The 19,878-nt window shown below is 46.4% G+C and overlaps 3 protein-coding genes across 5 annotated transcripts in view; 2 read left to right on the forward strand and 1 right to left on the reverse strand.

Moving 5' to 3' along the window:
- Positions 1 to 152: 152 nt before the first annotated feature.
- PIH1D2 (PIH1 domain containing 2) lies at positions 153 to 5,088 on the reverse strand. Of its 2 annotated transcripts, XM_048827531.2 has the most exons (6): positions 5,003 to 5,088; positions 4,044 to 4,276; positions 2,501 to 2,624; positions 1,667 to 1,906; positions 758 to 1,020; positions 153 to 636 (listed from the first exon to the last, which is right to left on the reverse strand). In XM_048827531.2, exons 2-6 carry the CDS (start codon positions 4,224 to 4,226, stop codon positions 490 to 492), a joined length of 957 nt encoding a protein of 318 aa, XP_048683488.1. In that variant the 5' UTR covers positions 4,227 to 4,276; positions 5,003 to 5,088; the 3' UTR covers positions 153 to 489. The 2 variants fall into 2 exon arrangements, with proteins under 2 accessions (XP_048683488.1, XP_048683490.1); XM_048827533.2 differs by lacking the exon at positions 5,003 to 5,088 and having other exon boundaries at positions 2,501 to 2,586; positions 4,044 to 4,149.
- Positions 5,089 to 5,116: 28 nt separating this feature from the next.
- Positions 5,117 to 16,577, forward strand: NKAPD1 (NKAP domain containing 1). The gene is made up of 6 exons (XM_048827534.2): positions 5,117 to 5,262; positions 6,184 to 6,260; positions 8,412 to 8,512; positions 10,339 to 10,497; positions 11,621 to 11,674; positions 12,564 to 16,577. Exons 2-6 carry the CDS (start codon positions 6,192 to 6,194, stop codon positions 13,069 to 13,071), a joined length of 891 nt encoding a protein of 296 aa, XP_048683491.1. The 5' UTR covers positions 5,117 to 5,262; positions 6,184 to 6,191; the 3' UTR covers positions 13,072 to 16,577.
- Positions 16,578 to 18,712: 2,135 nt separating this feature from the next.
- Positions 18,713 to 19,878, forward strand: part of LOC125625434 (carotenoid-cleaving dioxygenase, mitochondrial) — a 91,214-nt gene continuing 90,048 nt past the window's right edge. For both annotated transcript variants that reach the window (XM_048827526.2, XM_075122296.1), the window contains exon 1: positions 18,713 to 18,840. In XM_048827526.2, the coding sequence (XP_048683483.1) occupies positions 18,786 to 18,840 (55 nt within the window). In that variant the 5' untranslated portion in view covers positions 18,713 to 18,785. The remainder of the gene's footprint in view (positions 18,841 to 19,878) is intronic.

A 19,878-nucleotide genomic window follows, 5' to 3' on the forward strand; every position in this document is an offset into this window, starting at 1 on the left:
AGCCAGGTTGTGGGAGAGCTTGCACTGTTATATGTCATGCATCATCAATGTCACCATCTTTCACCAGCATTAAATCCTCTATTTAAAAAGAAACAGTTTGCTAACACCAGATAAGTTTTTTCAGCAGAGTAAAACCAAAAAGAAAAACACTATTTCTTCAAAGTTAATCCCTCTTTATTGCTCTACTGATGGACAAACTGAAGATGGTAGGAAAGTTTATAATGTAGAATCATGTGTTAGAGATAAAATGATCTAAGTAACACTTAAATGTTTACAACTTATATTAAGAATTCCTTCCTATTCTTTATACTGTACACTTCATGACCCTCTATTTTCAGAGGAAATTATGTGTGTGCAGACAGCAGAACAGATTCTTAGAATAACACAGTGATACTGATTTCTACTTATGGGTAAGATCTTTACCATTAATCTTCCTTTTAATCTTTAAGGGTGACACATATCCACTAACTTTTTGAGAACCTGCTGTCCCTAACATTTTCCTTGGGGAATTGGCATTGTGATAAGCAACACACCTTTCCCTTTGTTAAATGTTGCTGTAGTTGCTTCTTCATTGACCAACTCTGGTAAATCCAGCTGTAATCTGTATTTCTCAGGGACTTCAACGATTACATCGTCCTAAAACATAGGCAAATTAAAATACTCCATAAGCAAGTATATATGTTAGTTAAAAGTGACTTTCTAAGCCTGTTTGGGTTCAACAGAGAGAAAACAGAGGTTTTTTTCCTTTAAAACTTACCCTTGAAATGCTCAGTTCACATTCAGAAACGGAACTAACTTTAGGCAATTCAACTTTCAGTTCAATCTTTAGAGGTTTCCTGTTTGCATCCTTTGCAATGGTCAGTTCATAGGCTGGTGTGTTTACCTCCTCTGGCAGCTCCATACTGGCAATTTCTTCTATCAGATGCACTTTAGACTGTGTAACATTCTTGTTCAGCAGCAATGTAGCATTATTGTGGTGGTCCTCTCCGAGGTTGTGCTTCATCAGGTCCAGTGTCAGTTCTTCCAGGAAAAAATATTATTCACATAGGTAGTTACTAAAATATCTTATTAGAAATAAGAAAAGGAGTACTTGTGGCACCTTAGAGACTAACCAATTTATTTGAGCTCATGCTCAAATAAATTGGTTAGTCTCTAAGGTGCCACAAGTACTCGTTTTCTTTTTGCGAATACAGACTAACACGGCTGTTACTCTGAAACCTATTATTAGAAATAGTTTAGCTGTAGATTTAACTGATGGTTTTATACCAGTTGGCAAAATGTGCCAAAACTTAAGTCTCAGCTTTGTGATTATGAAGTCAGCTGCTAAAGCTTGTATACTAATTTCATGGAGCTCTTTCCATCTTCATTCCTCATTTCCACTTTTATTTGTAAGTAATTTATTTTATTTGTAAGGTACAAGATTGAAACTCAAGTTTCCAGTGTTCTGTACCTTACAGTAACACCACAAAGGCCTGATTCTACTGGGCCCAGACCTGCAAGATGCTCAGCATCTCCCTGGAACAGGGCACAGGTCAGTTTCAGTATTGTTTAGATTTCATGGATATGGAAAGTAACATTGTAACTACTTCTCACATGAACAGGACTGGGAGTTTAGCCTTTCCCATTACACACTTCTTTTAAATTACTGTCAGGAGATGGTATGTACCGTTCCTCATGTTCTTGTTGAGAAGTGGAGCTGGTACTGGCCCTCCTCTCAGACTCTGTTTCATCCTTTTCAGGCTTCCTCTGAGTGTGAATGTTGCAATGTGATAAGAGTGGGACAGAGAGAGGTTGTAATGCTCCTCAATGTATTTAAACGTCAGACTGATCAAATGATCCATTTCTGCTTGGTTCTCTCGCTGAAGAACAGATGGGTTATATGCAATATCTATGATGGAGTAAAGCTCTAGAAAAACAATGAGTCAAAATTATTGCTGTACTGCTACAATCTTTTATAGGGGATAGAATACACCATCTGCCGTGGCTACAATGGGGGTAACCTATATTAAGAATAATTTTGATGCTTTTCATGATTGAATGTTTTGAAGAGTCAATAATGTGACTAGGGAGTGGCTTGATCTGTGATTTCCTATGAGGTGCTGGTTCCAGAAAACTGACCTGTAGAAAATACCACTTTTATCCAGCAGACCACTTATGTACACGTGTAAAGTTAAGCATAGGCATAATTTCCCTGTATTTAATGGAACTGTGATTACTCATGTGCCTAAAGATAGATAGATACATATGCTAAGGCCCCAATCCTGCAAGGTACTTAAGCATTTAGTGTAATGATCTGCATTTTCAGAAAGAACAACCACTTTTACTTAAGGTTCTGTCTATGCCTCCTCCACCTTCAAGTTGCGAGCTATATACCAGTCAATGGAATTCTCTTTGTCAAAGTTAGGCCTTTGCCTTCCCAATACAATACTACAGGACCGAGGGGAAAGTGTCCTAACTGTAGCATGTACAGAGAGTATTTTGGAACCCGTTATGTACTTGCCCGCTTTATCGGACACCTCCTCTAGTACGCCAGCACTTAGAGGTATTGGATCAGTAGGTGACTTAGGAGCTGGGACCCTTTTCCACCTGCAGAGGTTAATGAATAATGATTTTTCATTAGGATCCTGCAAAGAGAACGCAAAATCACTTAATCACCACAAATGTTTAGGTCCCCTTATCTCCAAAAGTAAAATAATAGGCCACTTCCAACTTCTTAACTACCTATAAACTTCTTTGTTCAACTTTATATAAAACATGTAAAGAGCTGTGTGTGTCTTTGTGCCCACAGGGCTTTCGTATTGAAGAAAAGATACACTGAGGAGGAAAAAACAAAAGCTAGTCTAAATGATCATACACCAGGAGCAGGATAGGATTTACATACAGTGTATGAACATCAATTTTCGGGACACAAAGGGGCCTTTTTACCAGACAACACCAACAGTACAAGTCTTGTCGCAGTCTGTGCTATGTAGGACATTCAAAAACAAACTACTGCTTTAGAGTCTGAGCGTGACCTATGGTTGTGCCAGTGTACACAAGTAATTCCACTGCTGTCAATAGAATTACACTGCAGCAATAGTATGAGAGGAGAATCAGGTTTCTAGTATCTAGGAGTTGGCTACTTTCATAGCACACAGTGGGAGAGCTGCGTCTCTAAAGACTGTTGTATTCAGTGCCCAGAGGTGCCAGTATCCAGCTCAAGTTATGGGGCTGACCCTTTCAAGGCTTACTGTGCTCTTAGATGCAGAACATATCCTGGATTTCCAAATTACATTAAGTGATCTGCTATAATCATCAATTCTGGCAGAATCTCAGAGCTAGGAATCCAGCTCTATCACACTAGGATGTATTGCAGTTTATTAATGAACCTCAGCCCACAATGTATTCCTTCCTGAATTATATGTGATCTCCTCCAGACCCTTACTTTTTCCTGGGACACTGCTTGGTTTAATTAGGAATGGCTCTGCATTTAACACTAGAATTCATATCTGCATCTGCTGCTCTTTCCAGTCCCATGTAAACATGGTGCTTTTGCCACTGGCATATAGACCACTTGGGTAACCTGACTCTGACAATAGCCATTGCCCAATGCTTCTGTGAAAATAAAAATCTTCCACAATGCACCTCTTTGTGCCCTCCGTGATAGTGCATTTTGGGAAGAAGCACTGGCTCACATCCTGAAGCACAAAGCATGAGAACCTTTATCGTTTTTATCCTAGCCAGTGGCACTGCAGAGGCTATTTTTCCTCACAAAAGTCTAATTCTTTTTTAACCTTATTGAGCCGTTAGGCTGAATGATATCCTCATTCTGGTGTCTCAGTTCTCTTGGGTCTCTAGCAGTGAACAGTGGTGCTCAGAAGGACCTTCATCCACTCCCAAGGTATTCAGACAGCCTGTGAGGGCTCCCATGACACAGAGCAGCTAGTTGTGGCTGGTTACAGCCTTTTTGCAGCTGGAAGCATCTTCCAGGCACTACCATTGCCAGGTGAGATCCTACTGGAATCTCAGGGCTCTTTCATAGTATAAGCCCTTGCCCCGCGTACCAGGATGTGGGTCTGTAGGCAAAGATGTGGTTCAGGGGGAGCACAATATTGCTTTGCATCTTCCAGCTGCTGCTGCATAAATCTGTGGTAACTCTCAGGGGTGCTTTCTGACATCTCATCCAGCATACTCCAGAGCTGGGTCACTTGGGTCAGCATGTCCTCTGGGTGAGAAGGGGCAGCCATGTTTGTCACAAATGTACTGCAGGAAGCAGCCCCAGTCCTATGCTTAACGCCTATAAGAGAAGAAGGAGAATTAGGGGGAGTATCTGCTTTGAACAGCTGCCCTTCACAGGGTCCAGGGATTTGTATCCTCAACTCCAGGGCAAAATCAGTTCTATTAACAGGAAAAAAGATGGGGTATCTGCCAACCGCTCCCCACCCCCTTCACCTGCCCCTGAGATCTGAGAGTCACATTAGCGCCCCCTTGGCCCCCAACCACAGCACCCCATGCTTCCCTCTTGGCCCCCAACCCCAGTGCCCTGTGCTGCCCCTTAGCCCCCAACCCCAGCGCCCCGTGCTGCCTTCTTAGCCCCCACCCCAGCACCTGATGCTGCCCCCTTGACCCCACCCCAGCGCCCCCGTGCTGCCCCCTTGGCCCCCAACCCCAGTGCCCCCGTGCTGTCGCCTTGACCTCACCCCAGCACCTGATACTGCCCCCTTTGCCCCCAACCCTAGCGCCCCGTGCTGCCTCCTTGGCCCCCAACCCCAGCGCCCCGTGCTGCCCCCTTGACCTCACCCCAATGCCCCGTGCTGCCCCATTGGCCCCCACCCCAGCGCCCCCGTGCTGCCCCATTGGCCCCCACCCCAGAGCCTCCGTGCTGCCCCCTTGGCCCCCACCCCAGCGCCCCGTGCTGCCCCCTTGGCCCCCACCCCAGCGCCCCGTGCTGCCCCCTTGGCCCCCACCCCAGCGCCCCGTGCTGCCCCCACTCTCTCCCCTTCCCTCGCCACGCAGATCTTGCCTCCAGGCACACGACGACGTTTCCATAGCAACGGACGCGACAGTCCCCCGGAAGAGGAAGTGAGGTAACATCTTCCCCAGCTTCCTGAATTCCGACGCCTGACTGGGTCCCCACGCCGGAGCCCGGCAGAAGCTGTCTCTCTCCCGGCCCGGGCCCTCGGGATCGGGGCCCCCGCAGGCGGCCCAGTCCTTCCAGTGGAATCACTTCCGGGTCACCCACTTCCGGGTGGGGGGGAGCGAGCAACCCCCCTCCCTCCGTGGGTGAGAAGGGCTCTGGGTTTGGGGGGAGCGCTGGGTCGGGGGTTCTGGGGGAGTTTTTTGGGAGGAAGCGTGAGGCCTTTGGGGGAGGGGTGAGGACTGTGCCTGTGGGGGGGGGGGGGCCTCCCCAGGCCTGAACGTATCTGTGTGGGGCGATACCTCGCCCGCCCCCGCTCCCCCCAACCAGCTGCCTCGCCCGCCCTGCGCTCCCTGCCAGCTGGCACGGTTTCTGCTTTCCCCGTCCGGGCCTCTAGCCTGGCTGTCCACGTGTTGCGGCTGATGGGTCCCAGGCGGGCCGGTGCTTTGGGCTCATATTGAAGCACATCTCCCTAGAGCCCTTTATTTTCTGCCCTGATCTGCTGTGAGCGGTCAGCTAGCTGCGGGGTGATGCCACACAGGGGGCTGCGCTTCAGGGGTGGGTGAACGGCTGTATACGTAGGGCCTGGGTCTGTCCTCATCCTGTCCGTTTTACACCAGCCGCGCTCCCTTGATTTCAGTGCTGTTACTTCTGACTTATGCTGGGGTAAGTGAGAGCAGGCCCAGACCCACCTTCTGTAAAGCACTCAACATCAAAATATTAGATTGAGAGACACGGAGTAATTATCACTTATCTTCTCATTGGTATGTGGGATATGAGATACAGCGATTTATCAAAGACTCTGGATGTGGGCACCAACTGCTAGATCATCCTTTCTAGCCCCTGTACACGCAGACTGTTTCATAGGAGACTTAGTTTTGGGGTAATGGAGTGGCTTCTTTGGGAGCATACATCTCAGCCTGAGTCAAAAGCACATTTACTGTCACAGATGGAAAAAACTTGCCTTTACACTATTCATCTCACTGTCCTGACAAGAGCATTTTCTGCATTACAGAGTCTTATATGTGAGTTTCTAATAGCCTTATTTTTTTGTTACTTCTGTGAAGGTTAAAGAATGTCTCGAGTCCCTTTAGGAAAAGTCCTCTTGCGAAATGTCATTCGTCACACTGATGCACACAACAAGGTATGGTACCATGTTATATCCCTTTGCTTCTCTCTCCTGTGATAAAGTATGGTACTATTTCTCATGACTCTTCAAGTCTGGGCTCTCTGTAAACTCAAAAGCTTGTCTTTCACCAACAGAAGTTAGTCTAATGAAAGATATTACCTTATCAACCTTGTCTTGCTGATACAGTCTGACTTTCCTCCTGTATATCAAGATCTGTCTCCTGTTTAGTGTTGCATGTCCAGAGTTATGATATTTACAGGGGAAAGCTCTTTCTTAATGCCATTGTGTCAAGCTATGGTATTTTCATTTTGTTGTTGCTAAATTATGGTAGCTAGACTTAAGTTGTTCCATACAGCAAATAAGTTCAGCACACAAGTATATTTTTGAAGGTAGAAATTTCTGCAGTGCATCATTGGGGTCCTTTGTGCCCCATAGCAGGTGGAGGCAGAGAGAGGTCTATGCTACTTGCACCATGATTAAATTTGTTTCAACATTTTCCTTCCTAAATTAAGATATTACTCATCTTAAAAACTCGCACTAATTTTAAATTTGACAAAGCTTAGGGTGAAGTTCACTCTTGGGCAGAAGACCAGCACAAGGCCCCTAGTTTGGGAGTGTATGTGGGGCTAGAGCCCCACATTTTTTGCAAATGCAAAACACAAAATAAAATGAAAAAAAACTCACCCTGCAGTGTTGGCTCCTGTTCTTCAGGGCTGGTCGTGGCTCACCTCTCCACACATTGCCACCTGGCACATGGGTCATAGCATAGCTCAAATTTGACCCAGCTGCCCCTCCATCATCATGGAGGGTTGGCTAAGCCAAACCTGAACTGGTGCATGCAGTTGCAGCATCAGTCTCAGTGGTTGGAGCTGAGCCCAGCCCCGCAGGACAGGAGCCACTGCTGCATGGAGAGTGTGGGGAGGGCTTGCTCTGCAACCCATCTGTCCCTCCCAGGCTTTCCCCCCCACCCCAGGGGCAGGACCCAACCCAACCCACCTCCGCAGCATGATCCAACCCACCTACTGAGAGCTGATAAAAGAAATAACACTACATTTCCATATAGTAAAATGAAAAATGTATAAAAGAATTTCACAGGGCTGTATTTGAGACTTAGGTGGTGCCAAGGCTATCTGCTGATTTTCTGCACAGAAGTTAATTTAATCCTGAATGCATAGGTGAATTAATTTTTAAAAGGGCCCCATAAGTTGAAAAAAAAAATCATATTTGTGCATAAGCACAGCTCCTTACCTACATTACTAACAATGACTTGTATTTTTACTAATCTAGCTTTTCCCTGTTTAAACTCTTGTTTTGTTTTTTGCCTCTCTCTCAATTAGGGCAGTGAAAAAGTCAATTTCACTTTCAGCACTGCCTTGTTTGGTTTGTAAGCATGGCAAGGGAATATTTGTTTACAAGTTTGATTTATTTAAAAATAATGGAAGTGTTTCTGTGGCTCTGATGTCTTGTAAAAGCTTTTTTCCCCCCCTACAACGTTTACTTTGAGGTTTTATTGTCTCAAAGATAAGATAAAATTATTTTAATTTAGCATTTATTAGGGTTTTGTGCCTCTGTAAAATGGATCCCCACTGGGATTTGAATTTCACTTCAGTGCACAAGGCTGTTATTTCTTGAGAGATTTAGAAATTGGCCCTCTTTACTAAGACATTTAATTCACCAGGCTCATTTTCCAAAGCTCATATGTGCTTACGATGATGCCACATGCACAACAAGGCTATGTGAACAAAATCTGTGTCAAAGCGCTGGTTATGCTGTATTTAAGCATTTTACAGGACTACTCACTTGGGACTCAGTTCTGCAATAGATACGTGAGCAGAACTCTGGATGAGTACAGAGCTCCAATGAGAGAGAGGTTCTGTATTAACTGAAGGGTTTACCTGCATGGATCAGATTACAGAATAAGGCTCCTCATCTATAAAACAAAGTTGTTTGTCACTGCAGTTAATTGTCATTATATTTCTCATTTTGGTTAACTTGATGTAGCTAAAAAGGCTCGTTTATGTCACTGTAGCAGGTCAGCTTAGTTTGAAATCCATCAAACTTCAATTATTGACCCAGAAGAAGTGAGGTTACAATGTTTTGTAGTTGCAGAGCATCACTTCTGTAAGGTACTTAATTTTATTTTCTCATTTTCTTCATATTTTTCAGATTCAGGAAGAATCAGAAATGTGGAAAATAAGGGAGCTGGAGAAGCAGACTCAAGAGACTTACCGGTGGAAGCAAGGGAGAATGTCACCCAATACCTCCAGGTGGGACTTAGTTATCTGGAGGAAATAATCCTCTTTACCACTCTGTATTGTAGTATTATTTAATCTTTAATAAGTTATTTAAAGAGAGCGGGAGCCCTGCGTAAGGGCCAAAAATTTATTAACCGTTTTGGTGATCACACAGGAGCATCCCTATATAAGCTGGTTTTAACAGTTCACTCATCACTGTGGTGCCTCCTGCTGGCTGTCTTCAGGATTAGCTCCACATATTAGTACACCCACTTCCAGGTGGTGCCTTGCCACCATTACTCCTGCTCTAGGACCCACCTCTCTCCAAGGACCTTGGCATCCTCTTCAGTGACAGCCCTCCAGCCATGCCACACGCTGTGCTCCCCCTTTCTAGGGGATCTGTAGTCCACTGTTCAGCCATTTCCCTTTGTGGCTACTGCAGCAAATTGTCTGGCTATTTCCTTGTGATCCCAGCATCCTCTTTACCCTTGCCTCAGCTGTCTCTCGCTCTCCTGGTCCCTGCTCACAGCACTGCTCTGTTCAGGGTGCTGGCAGGTCTCACAGCCCTCCAGAGACATAGTCCTTCCTCCCTGGGCTCCCAGCAGAAAACTGCCCTTCTTTGCCCTGCAGCTCCTTTTTCATATGGGCCTGCTTGGCCCTGATTGGCTGCTCCCTTCAGCCATTCTCTGATTGGCTGCCTCCTGCACAGCCTCCCTAGGGCTCTGTTAACTCTTTAGAGCCCAGCGTGGGGCAGGTGCCCCATCACACCTGTATACCCCACTCTTCCTGTTGAAGTTTCACACTGCATCTTTGTGGGGTGATCCAGGTGTGCAGTTTTAAAAATATGTAACTTTAGGTAGGCTGGGGCCTCTGAAATAGCAAGATTATAGTTTGGTTAAGAAGTGTTAAGAAATGTGATAGTGATATTTGAAAAGTCTGCGCTGTCTTTGCTAGATGTACTCAGTGCTGGTGCATTAGTATTTATAGTGTGATGTGGGTTATCACTAAATGAAATCATTCTGACCGAAGGTCTTGCACCACATAAATTCCTCCCAGCCCCTGGCCAGTATTAGTGTAGATAATAGTTGGTCACCTGTGGTTACTCTCACCATAACAAACTGGTTAAATGGTCATTGGTGTGCTTGAAGATCTCACAAGCTAAGCAGGATCAGGTTGGTTTGTACATGGATGAAGACCTTCAAGGAATTAGCAAGTGATGTGAGAAGTCATTTTGCTAACTCTTGCCTTTGAGTCTGTATTGAGCCTAGTGGCCCAGCTTGGTGCTGGGAGATGCTATTTTTTAGATGAGATGTAAAAGTGAAGTCATGATCAGTTGTAATCATTAAAGACCCCATGGCACTTTTTATTAGATTCAGGCTGTTAACCCTGGTACTCTGACCAAATTCCAACTCCAGTAATTATGTTCCCTCTCCAGTTTGTATTGGATACTGTCATCGTAATTTCCCGCCTTAAATTGTTGTGTCATTGTGCACTGTTAAGCAGCTGCTGCGATCCATTCCAGATATGGTAGCATTTCAGTGGTGCTTGACGTGATGCATACTTGCCTTTTCAGAGTTCTGTGAGGCATAATTAGTTATTGTTTACAAAGTGATTTGAGAAACTGATGAAAGGCAACAGTCTGTGCAAGTCATTTATTAATCATTGGGTTGGTCCCATGGAAGCTCTGAGTGACCATCCTGTAGAGATGGAGTGAATCTCTTTGCATGGACTGACATCCAGAGAGTGTCAGATGTGTGCTTTTTCCCCAATGCCCTCTGTGCCCTAGATTGATTCATTGCCCAAAAAGTCATTTGTTCCTCTGAATTTACCACTGGAGAACACTCCTTTTCTCTCTGCAGTAGTCGGATGCGCAGTGACGGTTTTGATGAGGAGAGCCAAAGGGCTGACTGGAAGGCAAAGAACTTTGTGCATGTTCCTGACATGATCGAAGACGACCTTCTCAGAGCCCGGACCTGGAATAAGAAGCTCTACGAATGTGAAGCCAACATGCCAGACAGGTTTGTGGGTGAATTACTATCCTGGCACAGTGCCTATAGAAAAAGTATCTGGTACTTTATGGCCCCCACATTTCACAAAAGTTAGTGAATTTATCCTCACAACACTCCTGTGCAATAAGGAAGTAGTATCATCCCGATTTTAGAGATGGTAAAGTGAGGCACAGGGAGACTTATGTAACATGCCCAGTGTCACACAAAGCCAGGAACTGAGCCCAGATCTCCTGAGTTTCAGTCCTGTGCGTTAGTCACAAAAGCATCCTTCCTCTCTGGCACTAAATAAATGCAGCCCTAAACCCACGACTTGTTTAGTACTGCTCTCTGTAGAATTTAACCGAATCTACTTATGATATCAAGGTAGCTAATCTCCCAGAGTTACAGGGAAATATTGGTCAGTGCTTTTGGGGGTATTTCTAAGAAACAGAAGCTGCATTGTGCCTCCCTGAACTCCTCCTTTACTGTCATTTTAGCCAGTCGTTTCATTCCTCCAGGTGTCTTTTTTTATTTTTATTAGCACCCAGTCCTAATCTGGCTGTTGGCATTCTTGCTGCCTGAAGATTCTCAGTACAGTTGTAATTCTGTATTTAGACAGGTTTTAGATGTTGAATCTAGTAGTATGTAGATTTTACCACAGTGATAAAGAACCATATACTTGTGTTTTGCATTATAAATGGAGTTTTGTGATCACACAATTGAATACAAATGAAACCCTCTTACTATGGGGAAATGCACAGGCTGAGCAAAGCAAAGTACTCAAAGTACTCACGCCATGGGTGAAGTCAATGGCAAAACTTCCATTGACTTCAGTGGGGCTAAGATTTCACCCCATGTTCCCTGGGTGTTTATGAGAAGTGTGAGCTCGAAAATCATTGGGCTTCTGCCGCACAGGGAGGTACAAGTTCCCTACCAGAAAAAAGCAAAGTGGCCGTTAGTCTGCTCAGAATGATCTGAACAGAATTTAGCAAAGCAAAATGTTAGCACCTTAAACAAATAAGGAAAATACTAGCTGTTATTCCTCTGGACTCTTGTTTTATATTTTTCCTAAGGCTCTCTCTTTCATTTCACCCTCTTTTTGGTTCTGAATATCGTGTGTGGTTTTAACGTGTTTCCTGCTGTTCTCTTGCAGATGGGGTCACAGTGGCTATAAAGAGTTATATCCAGAGGAATTTGATACTGACAGGTAAGGGCAAACAGGCCTACTGAAAAGTCCAATGTCTTAATTTCTGTCAAGTCGCACAGTGAAATATAGAGCTTGTCAATTGACCTTTCAAGGCAGAATTGAATAGTTTACCTAGCAGACATGTGGCCTGAAATTCCAGTCCATTAATGTGTTCTCTTACTCAAAACAATTCTGACAATAATGTGAGAGGGCTGGCTTCACTTCATAAGGCATAAATATTGAGTTAAGGCTTGAATGCTGTCCTTACTTTGCCCATATGTGGCATCATTCCTGTAGTGAAGATCCCTCCCTGTTCTGAGTCCTGAGAGGTGATTGTATCTCTTCTAATAACAGGACATCCAGCTTTAACCCTGTGTGGCTGAAATGTTATGCAAGTAAGTGTTTGGCTTCTCGGAGTTGAGCAATTTCCTGAAGTGATCCAGCTTTCACTGGCTGGCTGCAAGCACGTCTGCACCTAGAAATGCTAGTCAGAATGAGAGCTCCAGTAGCATGAGAGCAATAAAGAGTGAAAATGCAGAAAAAAAACAAACTATTGGGACACAGATTCGTTTATTTTAAAAACCGTACATAATAGAATTGCCAAATCTAGCACTTACCTGATTCCTGATAGTCACAGATAAGGAGTTCTTAGCAAGTTTTTCAGCATTATGTTATGTTTTTCCATGCTCTGGGTTGGTTAAAATGCCTTTGAAATGGCCTCTCATCCCAATTATAAGATATGGACTCAAACTGTTAAGAGGTGAAGTTAAAAACGCAGTCAACTTATCTGAGATAGCACCCATATGTCTGTCCTGAAAGGAGCTCAGGAAGATGGGTTTGATTGATGCTTTGAAATAGAAAATGCTAATTTAGACTCTGCCCAGGCCTCTATTCTTTGTTCCTGTTACAGTGACCAGCAAGAGAAAGATGAACAAAACGCTGTCAATGGAAAGAGGAAATCTCACCCAGGAAAACAATCTGTGCATGCGTCACTCAAACGGAAGAGGCCAAAGAAATCACAGAAGAAGAAGCAGAAAAAGAGATCACACAAAAAGCGAAAGAAGAGGAAAAAGGAGAAGGTGAAGGCATCATCAGATTCTTCCCCGGAAAGCGAGTGCTCAGAAGAGGGGACTTCGGGCACCAGGAAAGGGAAACACAAGCACAAGAAGAAGACCAGGAAAAGGCTCGCAAAGGAACCTGCCTCTTCCTCTGGGCAGGAAAGTGACTCTTCCAGTGTGAGCAGCTCTGAGGACAGCGAACTTGAGGAGAAAAGGGAAAAGTGGTCTAAGAAAAAAAGGAGGAAATGCCCTGTGTCTGCCTCAGAGAGGCACAGTGAGATTCCGGAGAAGCAAAGCAAGAGGACGAACTGGAAAGTGGCAGCTGATGAGAAGTCGGAGGACAGCTCCGATGAGGACTAATAAGAGGCAGTGAGTCTGGGGCCATGGGTGAAATTGCACGTCAGCGAATGGAGGCCGATGTTTTCTCCCAACACTGCCCCGTGGTACAAATATGGTGCCTAACTGATTTCTGGAGCACAGCAACTTTATACCCTGCCAGGCCACAGGTATGGGCTCTGCACCTTGCTGGCTCGCAGAGGGCACCTCTTTGTTTTTTTGCTGGTTTAAAACCAGGAGAGCTGAAAGACCTGTGGAGAAGATGTCTGTCCCCCAGGTCACATCTCCTGCCCACCCACCCCAGACTCCTGACTCTATAATTGTTCTCATTTCATGGCCATATTCAGTTTTAAATGACCGTTCCTGTGAGCTGTCTTCAGAAGGGAAACGGGTGCATTGGCACTGTCTCTAGGTTTTTTTAAATTGTTCCTCTTTTCATGCGTAACCACGTAATGGCCAAGACACAATTGCAATAAAGAGCAGAGGCCACAGCCTAACAGCACTTCTGCCAGCCTGATTACAAAGGATGTGCCATTGGATTTAACAGCAGGGGTCCTTCACTGCAGCATTATCCCCAGGATGAAAATAAACGGATGTGGCCCCACATGGACAGTCAAAATAAGGAGGAGGTGCTGGTCTGGAACAAGGAAGGGCGGGTGGGGTGTCACAATTCTAGCTGCGGGTGTGGTGACCCCACTGCAGTGGTTTGTTTCAAATTTACCTCAGATCCCCTACCTCTGCCCTTTGTGTGACTGACTTTCCCTCCTTCCTATCAGTAACACGTCCCTCTGGATCCACTTGTGCTGATGGACGGGCCTCTGATAGGTTTCCTGTTCTGTCTCTGGCTGGCCCAATGTGTTTGACACAAAGATTGGGATGCAGGGGGGGAAAGGAACCCTTTCTCCCTGCAATAAACATGAAGACTCCATTTGTACTTTCCTTTTGAAATCTGATCTCTTTACCACCACTTTAGAGCAAGACCTAGGGACAGAGCATGGATGTGTTCAGGGATTCTAAAGGTCTGGTGAGGGCTGCTCCTCTCTTTGTACAAAATCAGTTCACCACTGATCAGGTTCCATAGACCTGTGAATATGTTTTGTGGAGCCAGTCTGTATATAGGAGATTGCGTCCCTGCTCAATACCCTCCAGTAGAAGATGGCAAAGGGGACTCTTAGCATGTACAGTCTCATATCCCACATTCCCCTGAATTTCCATATGCGACAGTAGGTGGTGTCTACACTCCCAGAATTTGGAGGTCTTGAATCTCTCTAGATCAGAATTGAGGTATCTGGGCTCCCAGATATATAAACTATGGTCTCAAACGTTTCACAAAGCCTTTTCTCTCTGTGTGTGCTTGCATATATGTAAGCCATGGAGATGCAATGGGATTACAAATCTGTGCCCAAATCAAGAGGAAACATCATTCTTACGAGAGTTCAGATCTGTACCTGTCTTGGGATCCTCCTTTGACTTAGCTTTGCTTGAGTGAAGTTCCAGTTGAAGGCTTTTACCACTGAGACTGGACAGTGCTAAATGAGTAAGGGTGAGATGGCCTTCTCTGGTCTGAGCAGTGTAGATTACTCCTCCGACATATTGAGGCTGGGTCATGCTTTTGTATTAAACACTTGTACTGATCCTCATTCTGCTAATCCATGAACTAATACTGTTCCCAGTTGTGCTTCTGCAGCGCCATGAAGGCAGGTTATACACATAGGTAAGGGTTTTATAGATTTCTTCCTCAGAACTTCTTGTTGAGACAGCACTCGCAGCTCCTGGGGCTGCAGACGAAGTGCCTCGCTCATACCTACCTACCTCTTTGGTCTTTGTGAGTGGAATTAAGGTTTGTACAGCCCTTGGCAGATGTAAATTGCCTGAGACTCCAATTCTTAACTCCCCACTCTTATATCACTGTAGCTCTGTTGACTTCTGTGGAGTTATTCCTGATTTACCCTGCTAGGAGAGCAGAATCAGGCCCCTAGGAATTAAGAATCAGGTGGTGGGCCCCAAAGGGATGGGGGAATAGTGCCTGGGATTTGGGCCTCAGCATAGACTGGGGGAATACCAGAGGTAAGGGGGATCCCAATGTGAGTTCAAAACTAGATAGCAGAAGCACAACGTCGGGGTGGTTTATCTTCTAGTGGGAATGTCTTATATGTCAGCCTGGCAAACAAATCTTCCCTGCCTTACTGTCTATAATCTGCTCAATCAGAGAACTAGTAGATACTTGGGAGGAAAAGGAGGGAATCTGGATAAATACACAATAGCCCAGATCCTTGGTCTTTGTTTAAATTTGTTGTCTCCCTTTCTCCACCTGTAGCAGGTGAAGCTTTTTTAGCTCTCCCTGTGCATATGGGCTGACACTGATAAAATGGAGAGACATCATTGTAGTGTCTGTCATTCTGTGTCCCCCTTCCCCACCACTGGCACAGTGCTTGGTCTACACCTTGTCATCCACTCCCTCTTCTAGAAGGCCAGTGTTTGTGACTTCCTTTCCAGGGCACGGATATGTGGGCAGCTCCTTCTCCGATGGAGTTAAGCAATGTCCTAGTTCTCTAAGGTCCTGTCTCCTGGTGCAGGGATTTCCATGAGCAGGAAGGGGAGCTATCAATGATTCTTTTCTAGTTCAGTGTGAGAGCCACTTTTCTATTTCAATCTGCAGAAATATTCATGCAATAACAATGCAGCAGCTTTTCACACATCACAAGAATGTTCAAGGAAATTATTTTTATAAAGAAATCCTCTACAGAAAGATTTTAAATTAGGAAATGTATAACTGCAGAAGTTAATAGATTCATATATTGCACTGGACCCAGTGTGGACTTTGTGGGTGGATTTTAGGGCAGGACTGAACGTTGGGGCTCAAACAGTGATCCTACTATCCTAGATGGTCCAGCTCCCAATGCAACCCGTGAATAGAGTGCTTGGTATGTCAGTACTTTTTGCTTTGATGGACTAGTGTCTCCAGGCATTTGAACTTTGGTTGCCTCATGCTTCTTCATCCTAAGAACATATGCCAATTGGGCACCTGCCAGTTAAAGGCATTTTACTCAGGATAATGGGCTGGCCAGAATGGGCTTCAGGATCTTTTACCCAGCCCTGGCCACTATTTATTTACCCAGGATGATCCTAACTTTGCCTTTCTTTCCCCTTAATGCAGCAGTGTCTACAGCATTAAACATCATTGTTAAACAGACCAGCAATTCACTTATGAAGTTGCCCTTTTTTTCTACCTACCCCAAATCTGTTAAAGAGCTTGTGTGTCTGTGATTCTGGTACCCTCCAGCTCTGTTTGGATAATCTCCTACCCGAGGCCCACTCCCAGCTTTACTGCTCTGTGTGGTGTTGTACTACCACCATTGAACATATTTTTGAAGAGAATTCTAAGAGGTAGCCAGAGAAGGCCGGGTGGATTATATCCTTTCTAAAGTACAGGATTTTTAATGTGTGTGTGTGTGACACAGTGGTGGATGTTAACCTTATTAGATAACATAAGTCCTGATGGGCTCAGAGAATAAACCAGACTTTTCAAATGTGTGGTCAATTTTATTTACAACCACCGCTCATCAGGTTAGGCTAAATTTGTGTAAAATGTCTAGATGCAGACCATTAAATAAGACTGTATCTATTCTTGTACCTTTAAACATGAGTAAAGGGAAATCTATTTTAGTCTCTCAAGCCCGCATTAGACTTCTGCATTGGACTACAACATACTCAGATAACTGGGGTCTTCTGTCATTTGCATTAGTGTATCACTAAATTAAGCTCAGCTGATATAAGTGAGGGTTAACCCCATGAAAAGGTTTCTATAAGAGGGTCTTCCACCTGTTTGACTAGATTTAGTTAAACCAGTACAATTTTTCTCATACAGACAAAAGTTTAGATACTGTATCAATTTACATTGACATTTTCAAGATTTTCTTTATAACCAGAGGGGCTAAAACCAATTTAAAAGAAAGAAAAAGAAAGCTTGGTGTGTGCAGCAAATTTCACAGCCACAGAACTGTGCAATAGGCTAGGCCCTAGCAATAAGCTTTTAACTAGTTTCACTTTTTGGTTTTCATGCATTAGCCTACTGTGCAGCTTCTAGGTTTAGGCTGCAAACACTCCAGCAGAACAAGTGTTTTCATTAATTTATTAGTTCATTGAAAACATTTATATTCATATTAGCATCAAAATTAAATTTTAAAAATGTAAGATACTATGCCCATCCCTTGTGTCAGTAGCAAGCACATCTCTTCTCTACTTTCCTCTAATTAGATAAAAGACGTAGAAAAGTAGTGATACACACTTTCACATCACAAGACTTGTCTGGACAAGTGTTCCTGATGCTTTATTAAATTGCAGTACGATGACACATTTATGAACAGTTCAATGCAGCTAAAGAATTCACAGGGACAATTGTGCTTTCCGCAAATGATTGTTCAACCACTTCTGCATTTCGTGAAAGTGTCACATAAAGTGTAGCTTAGAACACATGATGATGCTCCACCGACAGCTGATAAGTCTGTTGAGCTCAACAGGAAAGAGTGGGTTGTCCAGAGCTGGGAAATGCAGTAGTCAGTGTCCCCCTTTCTGTACAACCTGAGCAAAGCGGTTAGTGATGGATAATGTGGTATCAATGAATCTGTCCACACAGCTGGCTAGACAGCCTTCTGTTCTGGAGTCCAACTTTGAGCCAGGTTTGTCCACACATTTGTCCCAGCAAACTTCCATGAAATTATGAACCTGGATGTGAACAGGAAACATGTTAGTTAATACTATTTAATCAAATATTTTACAGATGGGGAAGCTAAAATATGAGAGGGGTACAACAATCACTTGTCTAGGAGTCCTGCCAGAAAACCATCCTTTCCCCCTCTGCCTTATGCTCAAAGGGACCATCACCCTCAGAACTGAGAATTCAGTCACTGTGGCCAATTCAGTGCTTGGTCTTTCTGCTGACATGGCACAAAGGGGTCCATTAATGCTGAAGACAATGTGATTTCTGTGCTCCATGCAGCTACTCATTAGGAACGGGACCAAGTCGCTTTTCTCACATTACCCAGCTCGCCCACCATCTCCCCAAACCAGCGTCAGGGGATATGCGCAGGGGGCTGCCTTGCTCTCTCTGGGAGGGTTACAAGCCGGGCTTAATTTGTAAGAAAAGAGTCGCTGCGGCTCAAGCAATTTCTTTGCACCCTGACTGATGGAGCAAGCCCAGGGGCGCCAGGGCTATCAGCTGCCAGCGCGCAGCAGTGGTGACAAGCGTCGAGGGGGAGGAGGAGGAGGAATCCCTTGGGGGCGGGCGGCAATAGGGGCCCCAGGGACTGACGGTCTGGACCCCGTCGGGGCTGATGTGGGGGGAGCTCCATGAAGAGCGTGCCGGGGGGAGGGGAGCAGGGCCGGGGCGGGACGCAGGGGGCCTGGCTGCCCGTCGCGGGCCCGGGAGGGAACCTAGGGGCCCCGGGGGGCAGGTACCTGGGCGGTGAACTGCGCCCGCTGCTGCTCAGCGGCCACCAGCCGCTGCAGCTCGGAGACCGCGGGGTCCCGGCCCCCGTCCAGGCCGCCCAGCTCCGCCATGGGGAAGGCGACTCCGGCCGCTGTGACCTTCCCCGGCGGAACCGGAAGGAAGGGGGCGGTTCCTCGCGCCGCGGGGCCAACCCGACTCCAGCAGCTCGACCCCGGGTCTGTTTCCGCTTCCGGGTGCCCTGGTGCCCTTGGAGCTGTGGGGGCGGCCGGGGTCAGGGGCAGACGGCAAGATGGCGGCGCTGCTCGTGCGGGGGGGCCTGTGGCGGCCCCGAGGCGGGTCGCTGGGTGAGTGCCGGGGGCGCGGGACATGGGGAGCGGGGGAGGCTCAGCCCGGCCCCTCCACGGAGCTGCCCTGGGCCAGGGCTGCGGGGGGGTCTGTTCCCCGCCCTGGGGCCTTGGCAAGGGTGACGCGGCACAGCGACAGTGACGACCCCCTTTGCGGCGCGGGGCGGGGCCGGGGGCCAGAAACCCGCCTGCCTGGTCCTGGGCGGGTCTGTCACCCCTCGCGGTCTGGGAGCCTCCCCCGTGGCCCCCAGCTTCTGCCTCCCCACTAAATCCCGTGACTAGCGCTGGTCATAGAATCACAGACTATCAGGGCTGGAAGGGACCTCAGGAGGTCATCTAGTCCCACCCCCTGCACAAAGCAGGACCAATCCCCAATTTTTGCCCTGATCCCTAGATGGATTGAACTCCAATTTCCACAACCCTGGGTTTAGCAGGCCAATGCTCAAACCACTGAGCTATTCCTCCCTCCCCCATTGCAGGCTGTGCTTTGGGGGGGTGTTGGGCTGTTGTTTTCCCCCACGGCTGTTTATATTGCTTGTTACCCCCCCCAAGGCTTTACGTTTGATTGGAGCCTCTTGTGCTGGGTGCTGTACAAACGCAGAGCCAGAGATGCTCCCTGCCCCAGAGAGTTTACAGTAGGGATCTCAACTCACCACAAGGGCCAACGAGGACTAGTACATTGGCCCGAGGGCCGCATTACTGACACCTTTTCATAAAAAGGTACAAAAGCCCTGCCCCCCACCCCCACTCCACCCCTTCCATGGGGCCCTGCCTCTGCCCTGCCTCTTCCCACTCCTTCCCCAAAGTCCCCACCCCAACTCCACCCCCTCCCTGCCCCTATTCCAACCCCTTCCCCAGATCCCCGGCCCTGCCTCTTCTCCTCCTCCTCCTCCCCTGAGCGGTGCTCCCCGCTCCTCCCCCGTCCCTCCTGGAAAGTGCTAAGTACTACCAAACAGCTGTTTGGCAGTGGGAAGCGCCTGGAGGTAAGTAGAAGAGCGGTGGTGCGGCACGCTGTGTGGGAGGGCGGGCAGCGGGTGA

This window comes from Caretta caretta, chromosome 22 (assembly GCF_965140235.1).
Source record: "Caretta caretta isolate rCarCar2 chromosome 22, rCarCar1.hap1, whole genome shotgun sequence".
Classification (NCBI taxonomy): Eukaryota; Metazoa; Chordata; order Testudines; family Cheloniidae; genus Caretta; species Caretta caretta.

Bases quoted from the DNA above. Each gene is read 5' to 3' on its own strand.
- PIH1D2 (XM_048827531.2), bottom strand. From the start codon at position 4,226: ATGGCTGCCCCTTCTCACCCAGAGGACATGCTGACCCAAGTGACCCAG. The intron at 2,625-4,043 runs GTACGCGGGGCA...TTCTCTTTGCAG, and splicing joins GCCTACAGACCCACATCCTG to GATCCTAATGAAAAATCATT. The intron at 637-757 runs GTAAGTTTTAAA...CCTATGTTTTAG, and splicing joins GTGAACTGAGCATTTCAAGG to GACGATGTAATCGTTGAAGT.
- NKAPD1 (XM_048827534.2), top strand. From the start codon at position 6,192: ATGTCTCGAGTCCCTTTAGGAAAAGTCCTCTTGCGAAATGTCATTCGT. The intron at 8,513-10,338 runs GTGGGACTTAGT...TTCTCTCTGCAG, and splicing joins ATGTCACCCAATACCTCCAG to TAGTCGGATGCGCAGTGACG. The intron at 11,675-12,563 runs GTAAGGGCAAAC...TTCCTGTTACAG, and splicing joins GAGGAATTTGATACTGACAG to TGACCAGCAAGAGAAAGATG.